General features: G+C 52.7%; 1 protein-coding gene across 1 annotated transcript; it reads right to left on the reverse strand.

Moving 5' to 3' along the window:
* Positions 1-335: 335 nt before the first annotated feature.
* YJU2B (YJU2 splicing factor homolog B) lies at positions 336-13451 on the reverse strand. The gene is made up of 10 exons (XM_061421921.1): positions 13364-13451; positions 9750-9794; positions 7620-7673; positions 6497-6579; positions 6322-6377; positions 4778-4838; positions 3799-3941; positions 3543-3715; positions 1143-1281; positions 336-1045 (listed from the first exon to the last, which is right to left on the reverse strand). Exons 2-10 carry the CDS (start codon positions 9750-9752, stop codon positions 555-557), a joined length of 1203 nt encoding a protein of 400 aa, XP_061277905.1. The 5' UTR covers positions 9753-9794; positions 13364-13451; the 3' UTR covers positions 336-554.
* Between the last annotated feature and the right edge of the window lie 1457 nt (positions 13452-14908).

A 14908-nucleotide genomic window follows, 5' to 3' on the forward strand; every position in this document is an offset into this window, starting at 1 on the left:
AAGGTGTCCCCATGGGCAGGGGATTAATGAACAGCCCTCACCTGTGCGCTCCATCCTTTGCTGCTTTGGGCCAGGATGCTGAGCACCCTATGTGCCTGCCCTGTTGTCCAGTCCCCTTTCCATCCCTCACAAACTCAGCCTGTTGTTCCACCACCTCCAGGAAGTCAGCCCTGATTTCAGGCCAGTCTGGGCTACTACATTTAAACCCTCATCAAGCTGGGTGGGGACCAAGGCTGTGAGCAGGGGATCTGCACTGGGTGATGAGATGCTGGGCAACCTTCATTGGGTGGGTGGGGGTAGAGCTCCTGGGCCCATTTAGTAATCTGAGGCAGGGGCAAAGAAGCAGGGCTTTAATGTTGGGAGGTCTTGGGTCGCACAAGGCACAGACACCCTCTCCAGGAACAAATAAATAACAACTCCATCACCGTGAGAAAGTGAGGTGTGCACAAGGGTGGGGACTGAGCTCTCCAAGAGCTGGTGGGCCAGCGGGGCTGCAGCCTGGGAGGGGCCTCCTGGGTGAGTCTTGGCCTCTGGAGTGAATCTGGACCATGGAATCACTCACTCTCGGAACCGGAGTAGTCAGCCACGAGGGAGGAGCCGAGGCTGCAGAGCTGTGGTGTGTCCTGGGGGTTGGGTGCCTCAGGGGAGGTGTCTGGCGGGGGCTGGGGCCTGTCCTGACAGCTTTCCTCCTGCCCCAGTGGGCTGCTGTTCTTGGGGGTCTCGGCTGTCTCCAGAGAGCAGTCCTGGGGGGACACGGGCCTGTTCTGGTTGGTCCCCTCTGGCAACTGTGGCTCCCCAGACTTGAAGGTTTCGGCCACGTGCTGGGGGCTCTCTGGGACCTCCCGGGACCGCCGTCGCACGATGCCCAGGTGCCCCATGGTGACAGGGGAGCTGGTGGGAGTGGCTCTGCGGTTCTGGGCCAGTTTCTTCAGGACACTGTTGGTTTTGCTGCTGCTGCTGCTGCTGGCGCTGGCTCCCGGAGTGGAGGGGAACCAGGAGCGGCTGATGATCTCTGTCCGCTTGAGCTTCTGCTTGTCCTCGTATGCTGGGGGGGAGAAGGAGGTCCAGAGCCGCCCTCTGCCTGAGCGCCTACCCCCCGTCTCCCCCCACCCGACTCCCCACGCTCACTGGCCCCCACGCACAGTCTAGGGTGTGGAACTTCAGCAGGGCGGCCAGTCTGCGGTCATCCTCTGTCTCCGGCACCAGTGGGATGGCCAGGCTGGCCTTGGCCTGCAGTGCCTGGTCCCTCTCCTCCTCCTCCTGCATGGCTTTTTTCTTTTCCTGTGTCGGGGTGGAAGTGGGTGGAGAGGGACAGCGCTCAGCCACTCAGTTGTGTCCTAGTCTTTGCGACCCTATTGACTGTAGCCCACCAGGCAGGCAAGGATACTGGAGTGAGTTGACATTTCCTCCTCCAGGGGAGCTTCCCAGCCCAGGGATCGAACTCTGGTTTCCTGTGTATCCTGCACTGGCAGGCAGATTCTTTACCACTGAGCTCTATAGGGCAGCCATGGGGAGAGAAGGTGGGTGCCAGAGTCATGCCTCTTCCATGCCCTCTGAGCTGGGAGCTGGCATGGGCATCCCCTCTAGTTCTCCTCCCATTTCCTCCTCTTTAAGTTTATGTGAGGAAAGGGCCTCATGCAGTGCTTGGGACACAGAACTTGTTCAACAAGCAGGAGACATGACTGTTATTACTGTGCGTGCCATTGGGTCCTTCACTCATTTTTCTTTTTATGGCTGCAACTCAAAGTAGGCAGGACTTTAGCTCTCTGACCAGGAGTCAAACCCTCGCCTCCTGCAGTGGAAGTATGGAGTCCTAACAACTAGACTGCCAAGGAAGTTCCCAGTCATTCATTGTTTCCACAAATATTTGCAGAATATCTTTCTGGTGTCAGGCCTTGTTCTAGACACTAGGGACACAGCCATGAGCAGAAAAAAACCCTTGCCCTGGGGAAGCTGACGTACTAGTGGGTGAGTGAGACAAAATGATGAGGAGAAAAAGAATGCTGGGAAGGGGGTGAGGGTTGGCAGGGGGTTCAACTTTACATATGGCACGCGGTGGAGCGGAGGGGCAGGGGCAGTCTCCCTGAGAAGATCATGTTCAAGAAAAGATGTCTAAGTGAGGGAGTCATGTGGATATTAGGTGGAAAAGTGTTCCAAAGGGGAGGGAACAGCCTGTGCAAAGGCCCTGAGGCTGAACTGCACTTGCCAGTGAGGTGGCCAGTGTGGCTGGAGCAGAATGAGCAAGGGGAAGGTGGAGATGGGGGTAGAAGGGTAAAGGGCAGATTGTTTGGGCCTGGTGGGCCATGGGGAGGACTTTGGTTTCTGCATAAAGGAAGTGGGAACCATGGAGGGCTCTGAGCATAGTAGGGATGTGATCCGGCTCAGGTGCTCACCGGTGCCCTCTGATGGCTGTGAGGGGAACAGGCTCTGGGACACGAAGCTAGGAGCCACTGGGGACCAGCGTGGAGAGATTGTGCTAGTCCAGGCAGGAGACGATGGAGGCTGCGGATGTTGTCAGAGCCTGCCAGAATTTGCTGATGGATGCAGAGGTGGGGAAATAATGGTGGTTATAACAAGAGGAGCAAGGCTGAGTGCCTGGAAGAACAAAGATGCTTCTATTACTGAGAAAGGGAGGATGCAGGCAGGGCAAGTTAGGGACTGATGGGGTTTCCCTGGCATTTTATGTTTGGGGGCCCTCAGACGCCACTCAGGGATGCCCAGAAGGCAGGGGACACACAACTCAGGCTATAGGCCTGGCCAGAGGGACACACTTTTAGTAACAAATAATTAGTAAGAAAACCCTTGGGCTTCTGTGATGCTCCAGTGGTTAAGAGCCTGCCAATGCAGGGGACGTGGGTTTGATCCCTGGTCTGGGAAGAGATCCCACAAGCCACAGAGCAACTAAGCTAGTGTGCCACCACTACTGAGCCAGTGTGCTGCAACTACTGAAGCCCGAGTGCCTGGAGCCTGTGCTCTGCAACAGGAGAAGCCACAGCAATGAGAAGCTTGCACACTGCAACCAGAGAAAAGCCAGCACAGCAATGAAGACCCAGCACAGACAAAAAGAAAGAAAGATTATTAAAAAAAAAAAAAAAGCTGCTGGGCCAGCTGCCTCCCCCAGGCACTGCGATGTAGGGAGGTGGTCCCCGCGTGGCGGATGGGGAAACTGAGGGTAAAAGGACCGCCTATAGTCAGGAAGTGATGGGGTGCAGGCTGGACCTGGGTCTCGGCCCACTTTGCGTTCTCCCTGCCCCACTGTTAGGACCCCCTTGGTGGCTCAGACGGTAAAGAATCTGCTTGCAGTGCAGGAGACCCAGGTTCAATCCCTGGGTCAGGCAGATCCCCTGGAGAAGGCAATTGGCTACCCACTCTTAGTATTCTTGCCTGGAGAATTCCATGGACAGAGGAGCCTGGTGGGCTACAGTCCATGGGGTCACAAAGAGTAAGACATGACTGAGTGACTAACTTTCATTTTCTTTGCTCCACTGTTGCTGATGCCTCACTGCCTGTGGACCCGACCCTAGGCTGGGAGCCCCACTCACCCGGAACCTTTTCCGAAGCATGCTGTTGAGGGCGAAGTCGTCCTTCCAGGCGCTCTGGGCCTCCTGGATGTGGCTCAGGGTGGGGAGGGCCTTCTTGAGCGTGCTCCGGTCAGCCTCGCCATGCTCCAGGCGGAACATGGCGTCCATCTCCAGCTTCTGCTTCTTCTCATGCTCTGCAAGGGTGAGAATGGGGTTGGACTTTCGGGGCCCCGGCTCAGGATCAGGGTTGGGGTCCAAACCCACCCACAGCGCTCACCTGTGGTCAGCACCTGTTCGTTGTCCTCCATGTCCCAGCGCTCCTCCTTGCGCTGGGCGCCGCTCACAATCACGTAGTCACAGTTGGCGGGGTCCGTCTGCATCTCGATGTAGTTGACACAAAGGTGGCATTTCATCCTGAACCTGGGCGGGTGGAGGGTGGCAGGCGGGAATCTGGACACTGTGGCCACCCTGGGACACCTTGCGACCCCTGCCTGCTTCCCTCCATCTGTGTGCGTTACATCATCAACTAGCATTTGCAGAGAACCTGCTGCATGCTGCTCTCCGTGTCTGAGACACAGCCATGGGTGACACGCAGGGGCCCATCACCCTGGTACTGACCATCTGTCTGGAGTTTATGTATTCATCCCTGCATTCATTCGTTTGTTCATCTGTTCACTCATTCATTCAACAAACCCTCCAAAGCCAGGCTGCTCTGGGGCAGGCTTGGTGCCAGCTGCTGGGGACACAGCGGTGAAGGAAGCCAACTTGCTCTCAGCGGGGCTGATGTTCCAGTGGCAGCTGAGTGGGCAGGGAATGCTCAAACCACCACAGCGCTGGGAGGAGAGCACTGCTTTAGAAAAGGCCTCTCTGAAAGGCGACTTTGGAGCAGAAATCCAAGGAGGAAAAGGGGCCTTGCAGATGTCTGGGGAAGACGTTCCAGGCAGAGGGCACCAGAGAGAGTTTTTATGAGGGGCAGCGAGGAGGCTGTGTGGTTGGAGGAGAGTGAGTGATGGGGAGGGTGGGAGGAAGTGAAGGCAGGGAGGGGTCTCTGTGGGCCATGGGGAGACCTGAGATTTTTAGTCCGAGGAAGGAGGGAGCCATGGAGGGGTCTAGGCAGGATGCACCCGGACTGACACACCATGCTGGTTTCCAGGAGAGACCAGCAGGGGGTGACCCTCAGGCAGACGGTACAAGCCTCCCTCCCACTCCGAGTTCTGTGTAGCCCCTCACCCCTCTGCCCACCAGATTGCCTCTACCTGTAGATCGGGGTTGTGTAGTAATTGCCAACCTTCTTCTTCTCTGCATTGTAACGAACACCTGGGAGGAGAGGAAAAGAACGAGGCTAGGGCGCACCCTCAGCGTCGTTTCCTGGGGTGGTAGGGGGCAGACAGGAGTGGTGGCATTCCACGGGCCTGCAGGGGAGACACCTCCAGAGATTCAAGCGGAAAACAGCCGTCGGGGCTTCGGGATGGGTGCTCAAGCCACAGAGGGTGGTGGGTTGCGGCCAGAGGGCCTGGGTTCAAATCCTGGCTCTGCCCTACCAGCTGCAAGACCTTAGTCCAGCTGCCCGGATTGGACAGAGATGACTTTGACGGCCACCACACAGGGCTGCTGTGCAAGCTGCAGAAGCTAGTTAACACACATGGAGCACTTAACACAGGGCTGGGTGCCAGTGATCATGCCAAAAGGGCTGGTTTTGGGGACTTCCCTGGCAGTCCAGTGGTTGGGACTCCTCGATTCCACTGCAGGGGGTGCGGATTCAAATCCCTGGTGGGGGAACTAAGACCCCTCAAGCCACACAGTGTGGCCAAAAATAAATAAATGAATAAAGTGCTTAGTGGACAACACGTGGCGCACGTGAGGGCTTGTAGGCTTGACCTGCCGCCACCCCTGCCCTACTGTTGCCTTTAGGATTCGAACCCGACTGTGCCCACAGGCACAGATGGATGCAGAGACAGGGGTCTGAGGCCTGCGGTGGGTGACTCGGCCTTCCTGGCTTGCGTTTCCTTCTCTGCAGTGCAGACATCCCCAGCCCATTCCATAGCACCCAGCCCAGGGGAGAGCCTGCTCTATAAACAGGAGCTGGTGGCTTTCAGAGGGAGGAAGGAGAGCAAGAAGGAGGGGCCAGGTCACCCCACTGCTGAGGCTGACTGACCCCTCTAACGCATCCCCCTGATCAGACCCAGCCAGGGACACCTGCTCCAAAGGCCAAGAGGCTCTCAGGGCACCAAGAGCAGGGCTCAGCTTGACCCTCGAGGCCATGAACCAGAGCAGCCCCCAGCCTCCCAGGGCCACACTATCCACCACCCCAAGTTCTGTTTTTGTAGTTTAAGCATTTTTCACTTAGTAAGCAAGATCAGAACCCAGAATATATCATCTAATTAGTGAAAAAGAAACCCCCCCCAAACCTGGATATTCTCTAGAAAAATAATAAAAGCCCACGCTTCTTTCTTTCTTTCTCTGCACTAAGCACTTTGTATGCCATGCAGGCGGGCACTCATATCATGTGAATTCAGAGATGGGTAAACCGAGGTGCATGGAAGCTCTGTTGCCTGCTAAGGGTTACCCAGCTTAGGGAGTGGCAGGGACGGGATCTGAACCCAGAGCCTCCTAACTGCTCTGCCATCAAGTGGCCACAGCCCACCAATTATTGGGGGCAGTGAAGAGGGGGGGTCTATCTTCTCCTTGACTCTTGACTGGGGCATCAGTGAGATGCTCTCTCACAGCGCTTAGCAAGTTACGGGGCTCGCTGGCGGTGGGGCTGAATAGTTGGGGGCGGGGTGGGGAGCAGGCAGCTCACCCATGCCGATGTGGTTCTTGCAGCCGTCACACCAGATGTTATAGGGCATCTCAAACCTACACAAACAGAGAACAGCTCATTTGTCCTTGTCCGCATGGGTTCTCCCTGGGTCTCCATGCCTGAGACTCTGGCTGCAGTTACGCTGCAAAGGGCGTGGTGACAATCAGGGCCTTACCTGATGATGAGGATGCCCTGGGACAGCTTCCGAGCCCGCTCCCGAAGGGGGTGGCTGTTGTGGTATCTGTTGAGCGAGCCATGCTGTGTGGTAAGGAAGAGGGAGCGGATTAGCACTGCTGAGTAGGGGGAGCTCAGGCCCTCTCCCACAGGCTGAGAGAGGCCTCATTCTTATGCTCTGCTGGGAGCGTTAACAGCAAACAGGAGGCACAGAGGCTTTGGTGAAGCAGGCAGAGCTAAATAAGCTGTGCAACCCTGGGCAGTGACCTCATCTTTTTGCCTTTCTGAGCCTGGTTTTCCAAATCAACTGGCAACAAGGATCATAACACACCTCGGGTGTCGTGGGGAGGACTGGGATAGGCGACAAGATCGGCAAACGGCTGCCAGGCACTTTATGTGCCTCGTCTCATTTTAATCCCTCCATGTTTCTAGGAGCCCAGGTCATTTTGCTTCCCCTTTGGACCTACGTACAGGGAGACTGTGGCATAGAAAAGCCGAGTCAGCAGGGACCAGCAGCCAGGATGCTCTGATTCATTCAAAGGCCCATACTAAGCACCCAGCATGGGGACACAGCCTGAACGAGACAGATGCGTGTCCCTGGCCTTGAGCAGCAGACATTCCAGGTGGAGAGATGGACAACATGCAGAGAAATAAACTATGTGTCAGGGAGTTGTGAGAGCTATGAGAGAAATAAAGCACTCAGTCATGAGACAGAACACGAGGCAGTGGTCAGGGAGGCCCTCTGTGAGGAGAGACCTAAAGGAAGGAAAGCAGCCTTGTGGGTCAAAATAAGGCAGAGGTTCCCGGCAGAGGGAACAACGAGGAGGCCTGAGGAGCTGGAGCCAGAAGGGCGAAGGGATCTCATCCTGGCTCCTCTGGAAACATGCCACACCCAATACTGGGTCCGCTGAGGACCATACTGACCACCCAGGAGGGAAGGCTGCCCTGAGACCCAGGTGATGAGCCTAAGGCAGGGAGACTTCTCAGGCTGCCTGGGCTTCTGCAGCCGTGGTTCTGACTCCAGGAGGCCACGATGTCTGACTCCAGGAGGGGACGATGTGTGTGGGCCCCTGCCCAGGGGTTGCTTTCTATCATGGACACGGAGAAGGAAGGTTGCCCCTTACCTTCTCAGGGTTGAAATCCGGAGGGTAGTACTTGTTTACGCCTTTCCTTTCACCCTGGAAAGCAGAAGAGAGACATGACTTAGGGTGGGTCCTGCAGGAGACCTACCTGTGTAGCTGGGAGACAGGGACTTCCTGGAAGATGTGTGGCTGAGAACTGGAGACTTAGCGAGAAAAAACCCCACTGTCAGGACTTCCCTGGCAGTCCAGTGTTTAGGACTTGGCGCTTTCACTGCCGCGGCCCAGGTTCAATCCCTGGTCAGGGAACTAAAATCCCGTAAGCTCCACGGCTCCGCCAAAAGAACAAAACAAAACAAAACATGCTCCACCGCCATTGCTGTGGAAAATTCCACGAGGGTCACTCTCTCCTAGAACAATGGCTTTCACGGTTATTTTGGGACTGTGACTTAAAATAAGACATATTTAACACCACAAACACACATAATACAGTCAAAGCACGGGTTTCAGGAAAGAATGTTCATCCAGCTGTGACAGTCTCTCTTTTAACTGCTAGCAGCCACCCGCTGAATTGACTGAATGATCTACCAAAGCAGTGGGTCTCAAACCTGGCTGCACGTTATAACCATACATTTATATATTTTTTAATATTTATTTGGCTGTGCCAGGTCTTATTTGCAGCAGGGGGGAATCTAGTTCCCTGACCAGGGATCGAACCTGGGCCTCCTGCATTGGAAGCGGAATATCTTAGCCACGGGACCACCAGGGAAGTCCCGAGGAGTTTCTAAACCACGGATACCTGACATAGCACCTGCTCTGGCGCCCGGAGACGGGGCTTTTCCTTTCTCTTTGTTTTTTGGTGTGGTGGTGGTTGTTGTTTAGTCGCTAAGTCATGTCCGACTCTTTGCGGCCCCACGGGCTGTAGCCCACCAGGCTCCTCTGTTCATGGGATTCTCCAAGGGAAAATACTAGAGTGGGTTGTCATTTTCTTCTCCAGGGGATCTTCCCGACCCAGGGATTGAACTTGCCTCTCCTGCATTGGCAGGAGAATTCTTTACCACTGAGTCATCAGGGAAGCCCATTTGAAAAAAAAAAAATTTATTTATTTATTTGCTGTACTGGGTCTTAAGAGGCAGCACTTAGGATCTTGTTCCCTGACCAGGGAAGTCACAGGACACAGGGCTTTTCAAAAGCAACCTGGAAAACATGTTTCTACACATCCTTGTGCATACATGTTTGTTTGCAATAACCAAATGGTGGAAGCAACCCAGGTGTCCATTAATGGATGAATGGATAAACAAACTGTAGTCCAACCATGTGATGGGATATTACTGAGCCATAAAAAGGAAGGAAGCTCTAATACCTGCTACAATGTTTTAACAGATAAACCTTGAAAACATCCTGCTAAGTGAAAGAAACTGGATACAAAAGAACACATAGTACACAATTCCATTGACATGGAAGGTCCTGAAGAGACAAATCCACAGAGACAGGAAGCCGAATTAGGGTTGCCAGGGACTGGGAGTGTGGGTGGATGGGATGAGAGTGACTGCCATTGGGTATAATGTTTCCTTCTGCAGGTGATGGAAATGTTTTGGAACTAGAGAGAGGTGGTTGTTGCAAAATATTGTGAATATACTAAATGCTGCTGAATCACAGCTTTAAAATGTTCATGTTATGTTATGTGAATTTCACCTCATTTTTAAAAAAAAGGAAAAAAAAGCAAAAGCTCCTGGGGTGATTTTAGCACGCACAAAAGTCTGGGCTTCCCAGGTGGGCTCTGGTGGTAAAGAACCTGCCTGCCAATGCAGGAGACATAAGAGATGTGGTGGGTTCGATCCCTGCGGTGGGAAGATGCCCTGGAGGAGGGCATGACAACCTACTCCAGTATTCTTGCCTGGAGAATCCCCATGGACAGACCTGGCAGGCTACAGTCCAGAGGGTCACGCAGAGTCAGACATGATTGAAGTGACTTAGCATGCACGCATGCACAAAGTTTGAAAACCACTCCACTGAGAAGACCATGATGCAGAGTTTAAAAATACCTTAGAGCTTTGGGTCAGGGGTAGGGATGGGGAAGGAGACTTTTAGCAGGGAGAGGAGGCTACTTAGGGGGCCCCTTCCCCGTATCAAAGACCACAAGAGAAACCCAGTGAGCACAGCCCGTCTACTTACCATCTTGGTAGCTGCCTACAGGTCCTCGCCCTCCACGTGGCCAATCTGAAAAGACAATGAGACACTGCTTTGTGGACGCACTGCCCAGTGCTGCCCTTCTGGACAGCTCAGCAGTCCAGATTCCCTGTGAAGATGCGGGGGCTGTGTGTGGTAGTCCTCCCCCTAGGTGTAGGAGGCATCCGAGGAGTGGTTTGGCTGTTTGGAAAGGGAGTGTCCTGTCCACTCTCCATCCAACATCTGTTTCCCAGCTGACACTTCTCACCCCACCATGGCCCCCATCATCGCTCACCTGGAGGAGTACCGTCATCTCGCTAAGCTCCTGGCTCTGGCCTTGACTCTCACAGTCTGTTCTCCTCATAAGGGCCAGAAGGATCTCTTCAAATATAAATCTAAACTACAGCTCTCCTGCTTAAAAGCCTCCAGGGGGCTTAAAACCCTTCCCTGGTGGCTCAGGGGTAAAGAATTCACCTGCCAATACAGGAGACTTGGGTTCGATCCCTGGTCTGGGAAGATCCCATGGGCCACAGAGCAATTAGGCCCCTGTGCCACAACTATTGAGCCTGCTCTCTGGAGCCCAGGAGCGGCAACTATTGAGCCCACGGGCCGCAACTACTGAAGCCTGAGTGCCCTAGAACTTGTACTCTGCAACAAGAGAAGCCACCGCAATAAGAAGCTGGCGTACTGCAACTAAAGTAGCCCCCACTCACCGTAACCAGAGAAAACCTCATGCAGCAACAAAGACCCAGCACAATAAAAAACAAACAAACAAACCCAACCCTCCAGGGATTCCCATGGCTTTGAGAATCAACTCGAGTCCCTTTCCATGGCCTGCGGGGCCCCTGCTTGCCTCCCCAAGCCCTCTCTCTCTGTTCCAGTCACACTGGCTTCCTGCCTTAGGAGGCTCAGTGGGTGCAGGCCCACTGCCTCAGGTGCTCTTCTACCAGCAGTCCGTCCTTTGTCACGGATCTCAGCTCAGACATCACCGCAGTGAGAGGCCTCACCTGACGACATGATCTCAAGTCACTTCCTCCCTGGACTTTCTATCGTGTCACCCTGTGTCTGTTTGCTCGTTTACAGTCTGTCTCCTCTGCCAGGTCACACTGTGCTACGTCTCTGGCACCCAGGACAGCTCCTGATAAATGCTGACTGTGTGAACCTCTGATAATTGATTGAGGTTCCATAAGAACCTTGGAAAAGACCCCGATGCTGGGAGGGAGTGGGGGCAGGAGGAGAAGGGGACGACAGAGGATGGATGGCATCACCGACTCGATGGACGTGAGTCTGAGTGAACTCCGGGAGATGGTGATGGACAGGGAGGCCTGGCGTGCTGCAATTCGTGGGGTCGCAAAGAGTCGGACATGACTGAGTGACTAAACTGAACTGAAGAACCAGTGTCAATGACACAGGTGTTAAATGCCGGGCTCCTTTAACGTGGGATGGGGAGACTTCCCTCCCCCTGCTTGTTCAGAGGCGAGACTTTCCAGTCAAACAGAAGGAAGTTCAACTTGATGCTAAAGAGAAATGCTATGGGAATGCGTTAGCAGAAGCAAACTATTATAGATTGGATGGACAACAAGGTCCCACTGTATAGCACAGGGAACTCTATTCAGTATTCTATGATAAACCGCAACGGGAAAGAATATTTAAAGAAGAATGTGTATATATATATAACGTATAACTGAATCACATTGTTGTACAGGAGAAATTAACACATTATAATCAACTGTATTTAAGTTAAAAAAAACTAAAAGAAATTAAAAAAAAGAGAGAGAGAATAGACATTATGAGGGACTAAAGTGTAGTCCAGAATGGGGACTGGCAAATTTCCTCCATTGAGGGCAATCATTTCTGTCCCAAAGACTCATCAACTGAGCCACCTCAGCCAGAAAGTAGCCGATAGCATGTTAACGTATGGGTATAGCTGCATCCTAGCAAAACTTTATTTATGGATGCTGAAATTTCAATTTCGCAGGACTGTCACCTGTCACAAAATATTATTCTTCTTTTGTTTTTTTCCCCAACCATGTAAGAAGCTAAAACCACTTTGTGCCAGTGGGCTATACGAAATCAGGCGGTGGTCTGATTTTGGCCAGTGAGTGGAGTTTGCTGGCTCCCGGTGCTGGAGTCAGAAAGTCTCGAATATTCCGCCAACTTAGCTGTGTGCTGATAGTTACTGTGTGTCACACGCTCCACTGATGTTATTACTATTTCCAGCTGACAAACGAGCACGTGGGAGCTTAAATAACCTGCCCGAGCTCAGAAGCCGCCGAGAAGGCAGAGCCAGGGTGAAAAGCCCCAGATAGAGAGTCTTCCACCATCCCATCCTGAGCCCCTCTACACCTCAGATCCTCCATCTGTAATGCATACCCCTGGACCAGAGTCTCCTAAAGTCACCTCCAAACTAAAAATACTAACAAAACAGCAAGTGCCCACCCAAGCTTTCAGTTCAGTTCAGTCACTCAGTCGTGTCCGACTCTTTGCGACCCTCTGGACTGCCGCATGCCTGGCTTCCCTGTCCATCACCAACTCCCAGAGCTGAGTCAAACTCATGCCCATCAAGTTGGTGATGCCATCCAACCATCTCATGCACTGTCGTCCCCTTCAACTCCCGCCTTCAATCTTTCCCAGCATCAGGGTCTTTTCCAGTGAGTCAGTTCTTCGCATCAGGTGGCCAAAGTACTGGTTTCAGCTTCAGCATCAGTCCTTCCAATGAATATTCAGGACTGATTTCCTTTAGGATGGACTGGTTGATCTCCTTGCAGTCTAAGGGACTCTCAAGACCCAAGTTTTAGGGACACACAGTTCCCTGGGCTGGAACTCCAGCTCCATTCCTCACTAGCTGGGGAAACTTGGCCAATGTCTGAGCCTCCCTGAGCGTACAGTTCCTCATCTGTAAAGAGTGGATGACAGCAAGAAGACTTTCTGTGGTTGCTGTAAATGAAATAACATGCTGGGTAATGCCTGCACAGAGTAAGCACTCCATTTACAAGAATTGGGGTCTTTCAGTGGTTTTATCACCCCAGTGAGTGGCACAGGTTGGACCATAGGGGGGGATGTATAGAAATCTCTGGTTTTTGGTGCCAAGAATAATGATAAATCCCATTGGCTCAGGGCTAATGCTGGGGCTTGGATCCCGACTCTGCTGCTTTCTAGCAGTATAAGCAAATTCCTTCTTTCTCTGGGCCTCAGTTTTCTTACTTGTAAAATGGGGTTTATAAAAGTATCAACCTGATAAGGCTGCTATCAAGACTCGTTGAGTTAAATAAGGATCTAGAACAGCGCCTGATGTCAAGTTAAACGATGATCGTTTTGATTATTTCTCACAACCATTTTACAAGCGTCATTTTACAAAATCTTCACGACGACGCAGCGAGGTAGGGGCTTACTGTCCCTAAGGAAAACCTGAAGAGGTATCGGATATGGGCCGGGGTCCGGGGTTTGGGGTCGGGGGTTAAGGCTGGGTCGCGAGCGGCTTTGAGCACCAGGCCCACGTCCGCAGAGCTCCGCGGACCCGGCACTTTGGCCCCCTTCGGGCGGCTCACATGCCTGGTGAGGAAGTGGACAGACCCCTTGCCAAACCGGGCCTGCCCGCCCCTCTGCCCTCCCGCACTTACCTGCCCTCCTGACGTCACGGCGAGCCCTTCCCGGAAGTCCCTTCCAGGCGCGCAAGGGGGCGTGGCGCACTCTCCGCATGACTGAGACGCCTGCGCGAGGCGGAGCGAGGCGGCAGCGCCGCGCTGATGGGCTGGATGTCGAATACGCCTCTGTCTCTCCGCCGCAGGAGTAGACCAATCGGGCCTGCCCTTCCCAACTGCACGCACGACACGATGCCCCACCCTCGCCCTGCCCATTTGCCTGACCCATTCCAAATCCCGCCTTTCTGATCGCGCGCTCCCCAGAGCCAGATCCAGCTCGCCTAATCGGTGGGGCGAAGGTGGGCCTCTTCATAAAGTGAAGTCGCTCAGTCGTGTCCGACTCTTTGCGATCCCATGGACTGTAGCCTACCAGGGTCCTCCGTCCATGGGATTTTCCAGGCAAGAGTACTGGAGTGGGTTGTCATATCCCGGGCCGAATCGAACTAGCCCATTTTATATATATATATATATATATATATATATATATATATATATATATATATATATATATATATTTTTTTTTTTTTTTTTTTTTTAAGTTTTACCAGTTTATTGCTACCAACCCATCTACCTCCACCCTCATGCCCGAGTGCTCAGTCATGTAACCCCATGGACTGCAACCCGCTAGGCTCCTCTGTCCATGGACTTTTCCAGGCAAGAATACTGGAGTGGGTTGCCATTTCCTTCTCCACAGCCCCTTATTTTTTAATGCCTAGCGAGATAAGAATTGTTTTTCCATTTTTTTAAGTAGTTGATGGCGGGGGGCGGGGGGGTGGAGAGAAATCAAAAGGATAACACCTTATGACCTCATGAAGTTCAAATTTTAGTGTCCATATATAAAACTTTATTGGAGTACAGCTATGCCTATTCATTTACCTGTTGTCTGTAGCTGCTTTCGCATGACAACGGCAGAGTTGAATGGTTGCCACAGAACTCCTGTGGCCCATGGAACCTGAAAATGTACTTATCTGGCCCTTGTCTCAGAGCCTTCGGACCAGCTTAATTTTGCCTTCTGTATGGGACAATGACTTTTGAATGTACTTTTGTGCCTTGTAGAGCCTAACAGAATCTGTTCATTTGTTCATTCAATAGCTGTTTATTAGGTGCTGTTTGTCAGGCCATGGGAATTTGAAAGCAAAGGACACACCTATTTCTCACTGATGCAAACATGCCAACTGACAATTTATCAAGGACACTGTGAAAAATGACGCTACTACTACAATTGCTACTATGACTGTGTTATTTGGTGCCAGGCTCTGTTCTAAAGCTCTCATAAGTCAAATCTCCTGTAATGGTGGCTCAGACAGTAAAGAATCCACCTGCGATTCAGAAGACCCAGGTTTGATCCTTGGGTCTGGAAGATCCCCTGGAGAAGGGAATGGCTACCCACTCCAGTATTCTTGCCTGGAGAATGGCATAGACAGAGGAGCCTGGCAGGCTACAGTCCAAAGAGTTGGACATGACTGAGCAACTAAGCACACTACTACTATGATTGCTATTATTACACTGTTATTTGGTGCCAGG

Source organism: Bos javanicus, chromosome 7 (assembly GCF_032452875.1).
Source record: "Bos javanicus breed banteng chromosome 7, ARS-OSU_banteng_1.0, whole genome shotgun sequence".
Lineage (NCBI taxonomy): Eukaryota > Metazoa > Chordata > Mammalia > Artiodactyla > Bovidae > Bos > Bos javanicus.

Excerpts from the sequence above, each read along its gene's own strand:
- YJU2B (XM_061421921.1), bottom strand. Across the intron at positions 6,580-7,619 it reads CGGATTTCAACCCTGAGAAG|CATGGCTCGCTCAACAGATA; the intron begins GTAAGGGGCAAC and ends CTTACCACACAG. Across the intron at positions 1,046-1,142 it reads GAAGTTCCACACCCTAGACT|CATACGAGGACAAGCAGAAG; the intron begins GTGCGTGGGGGC and ends TCTCCCCCCCAG.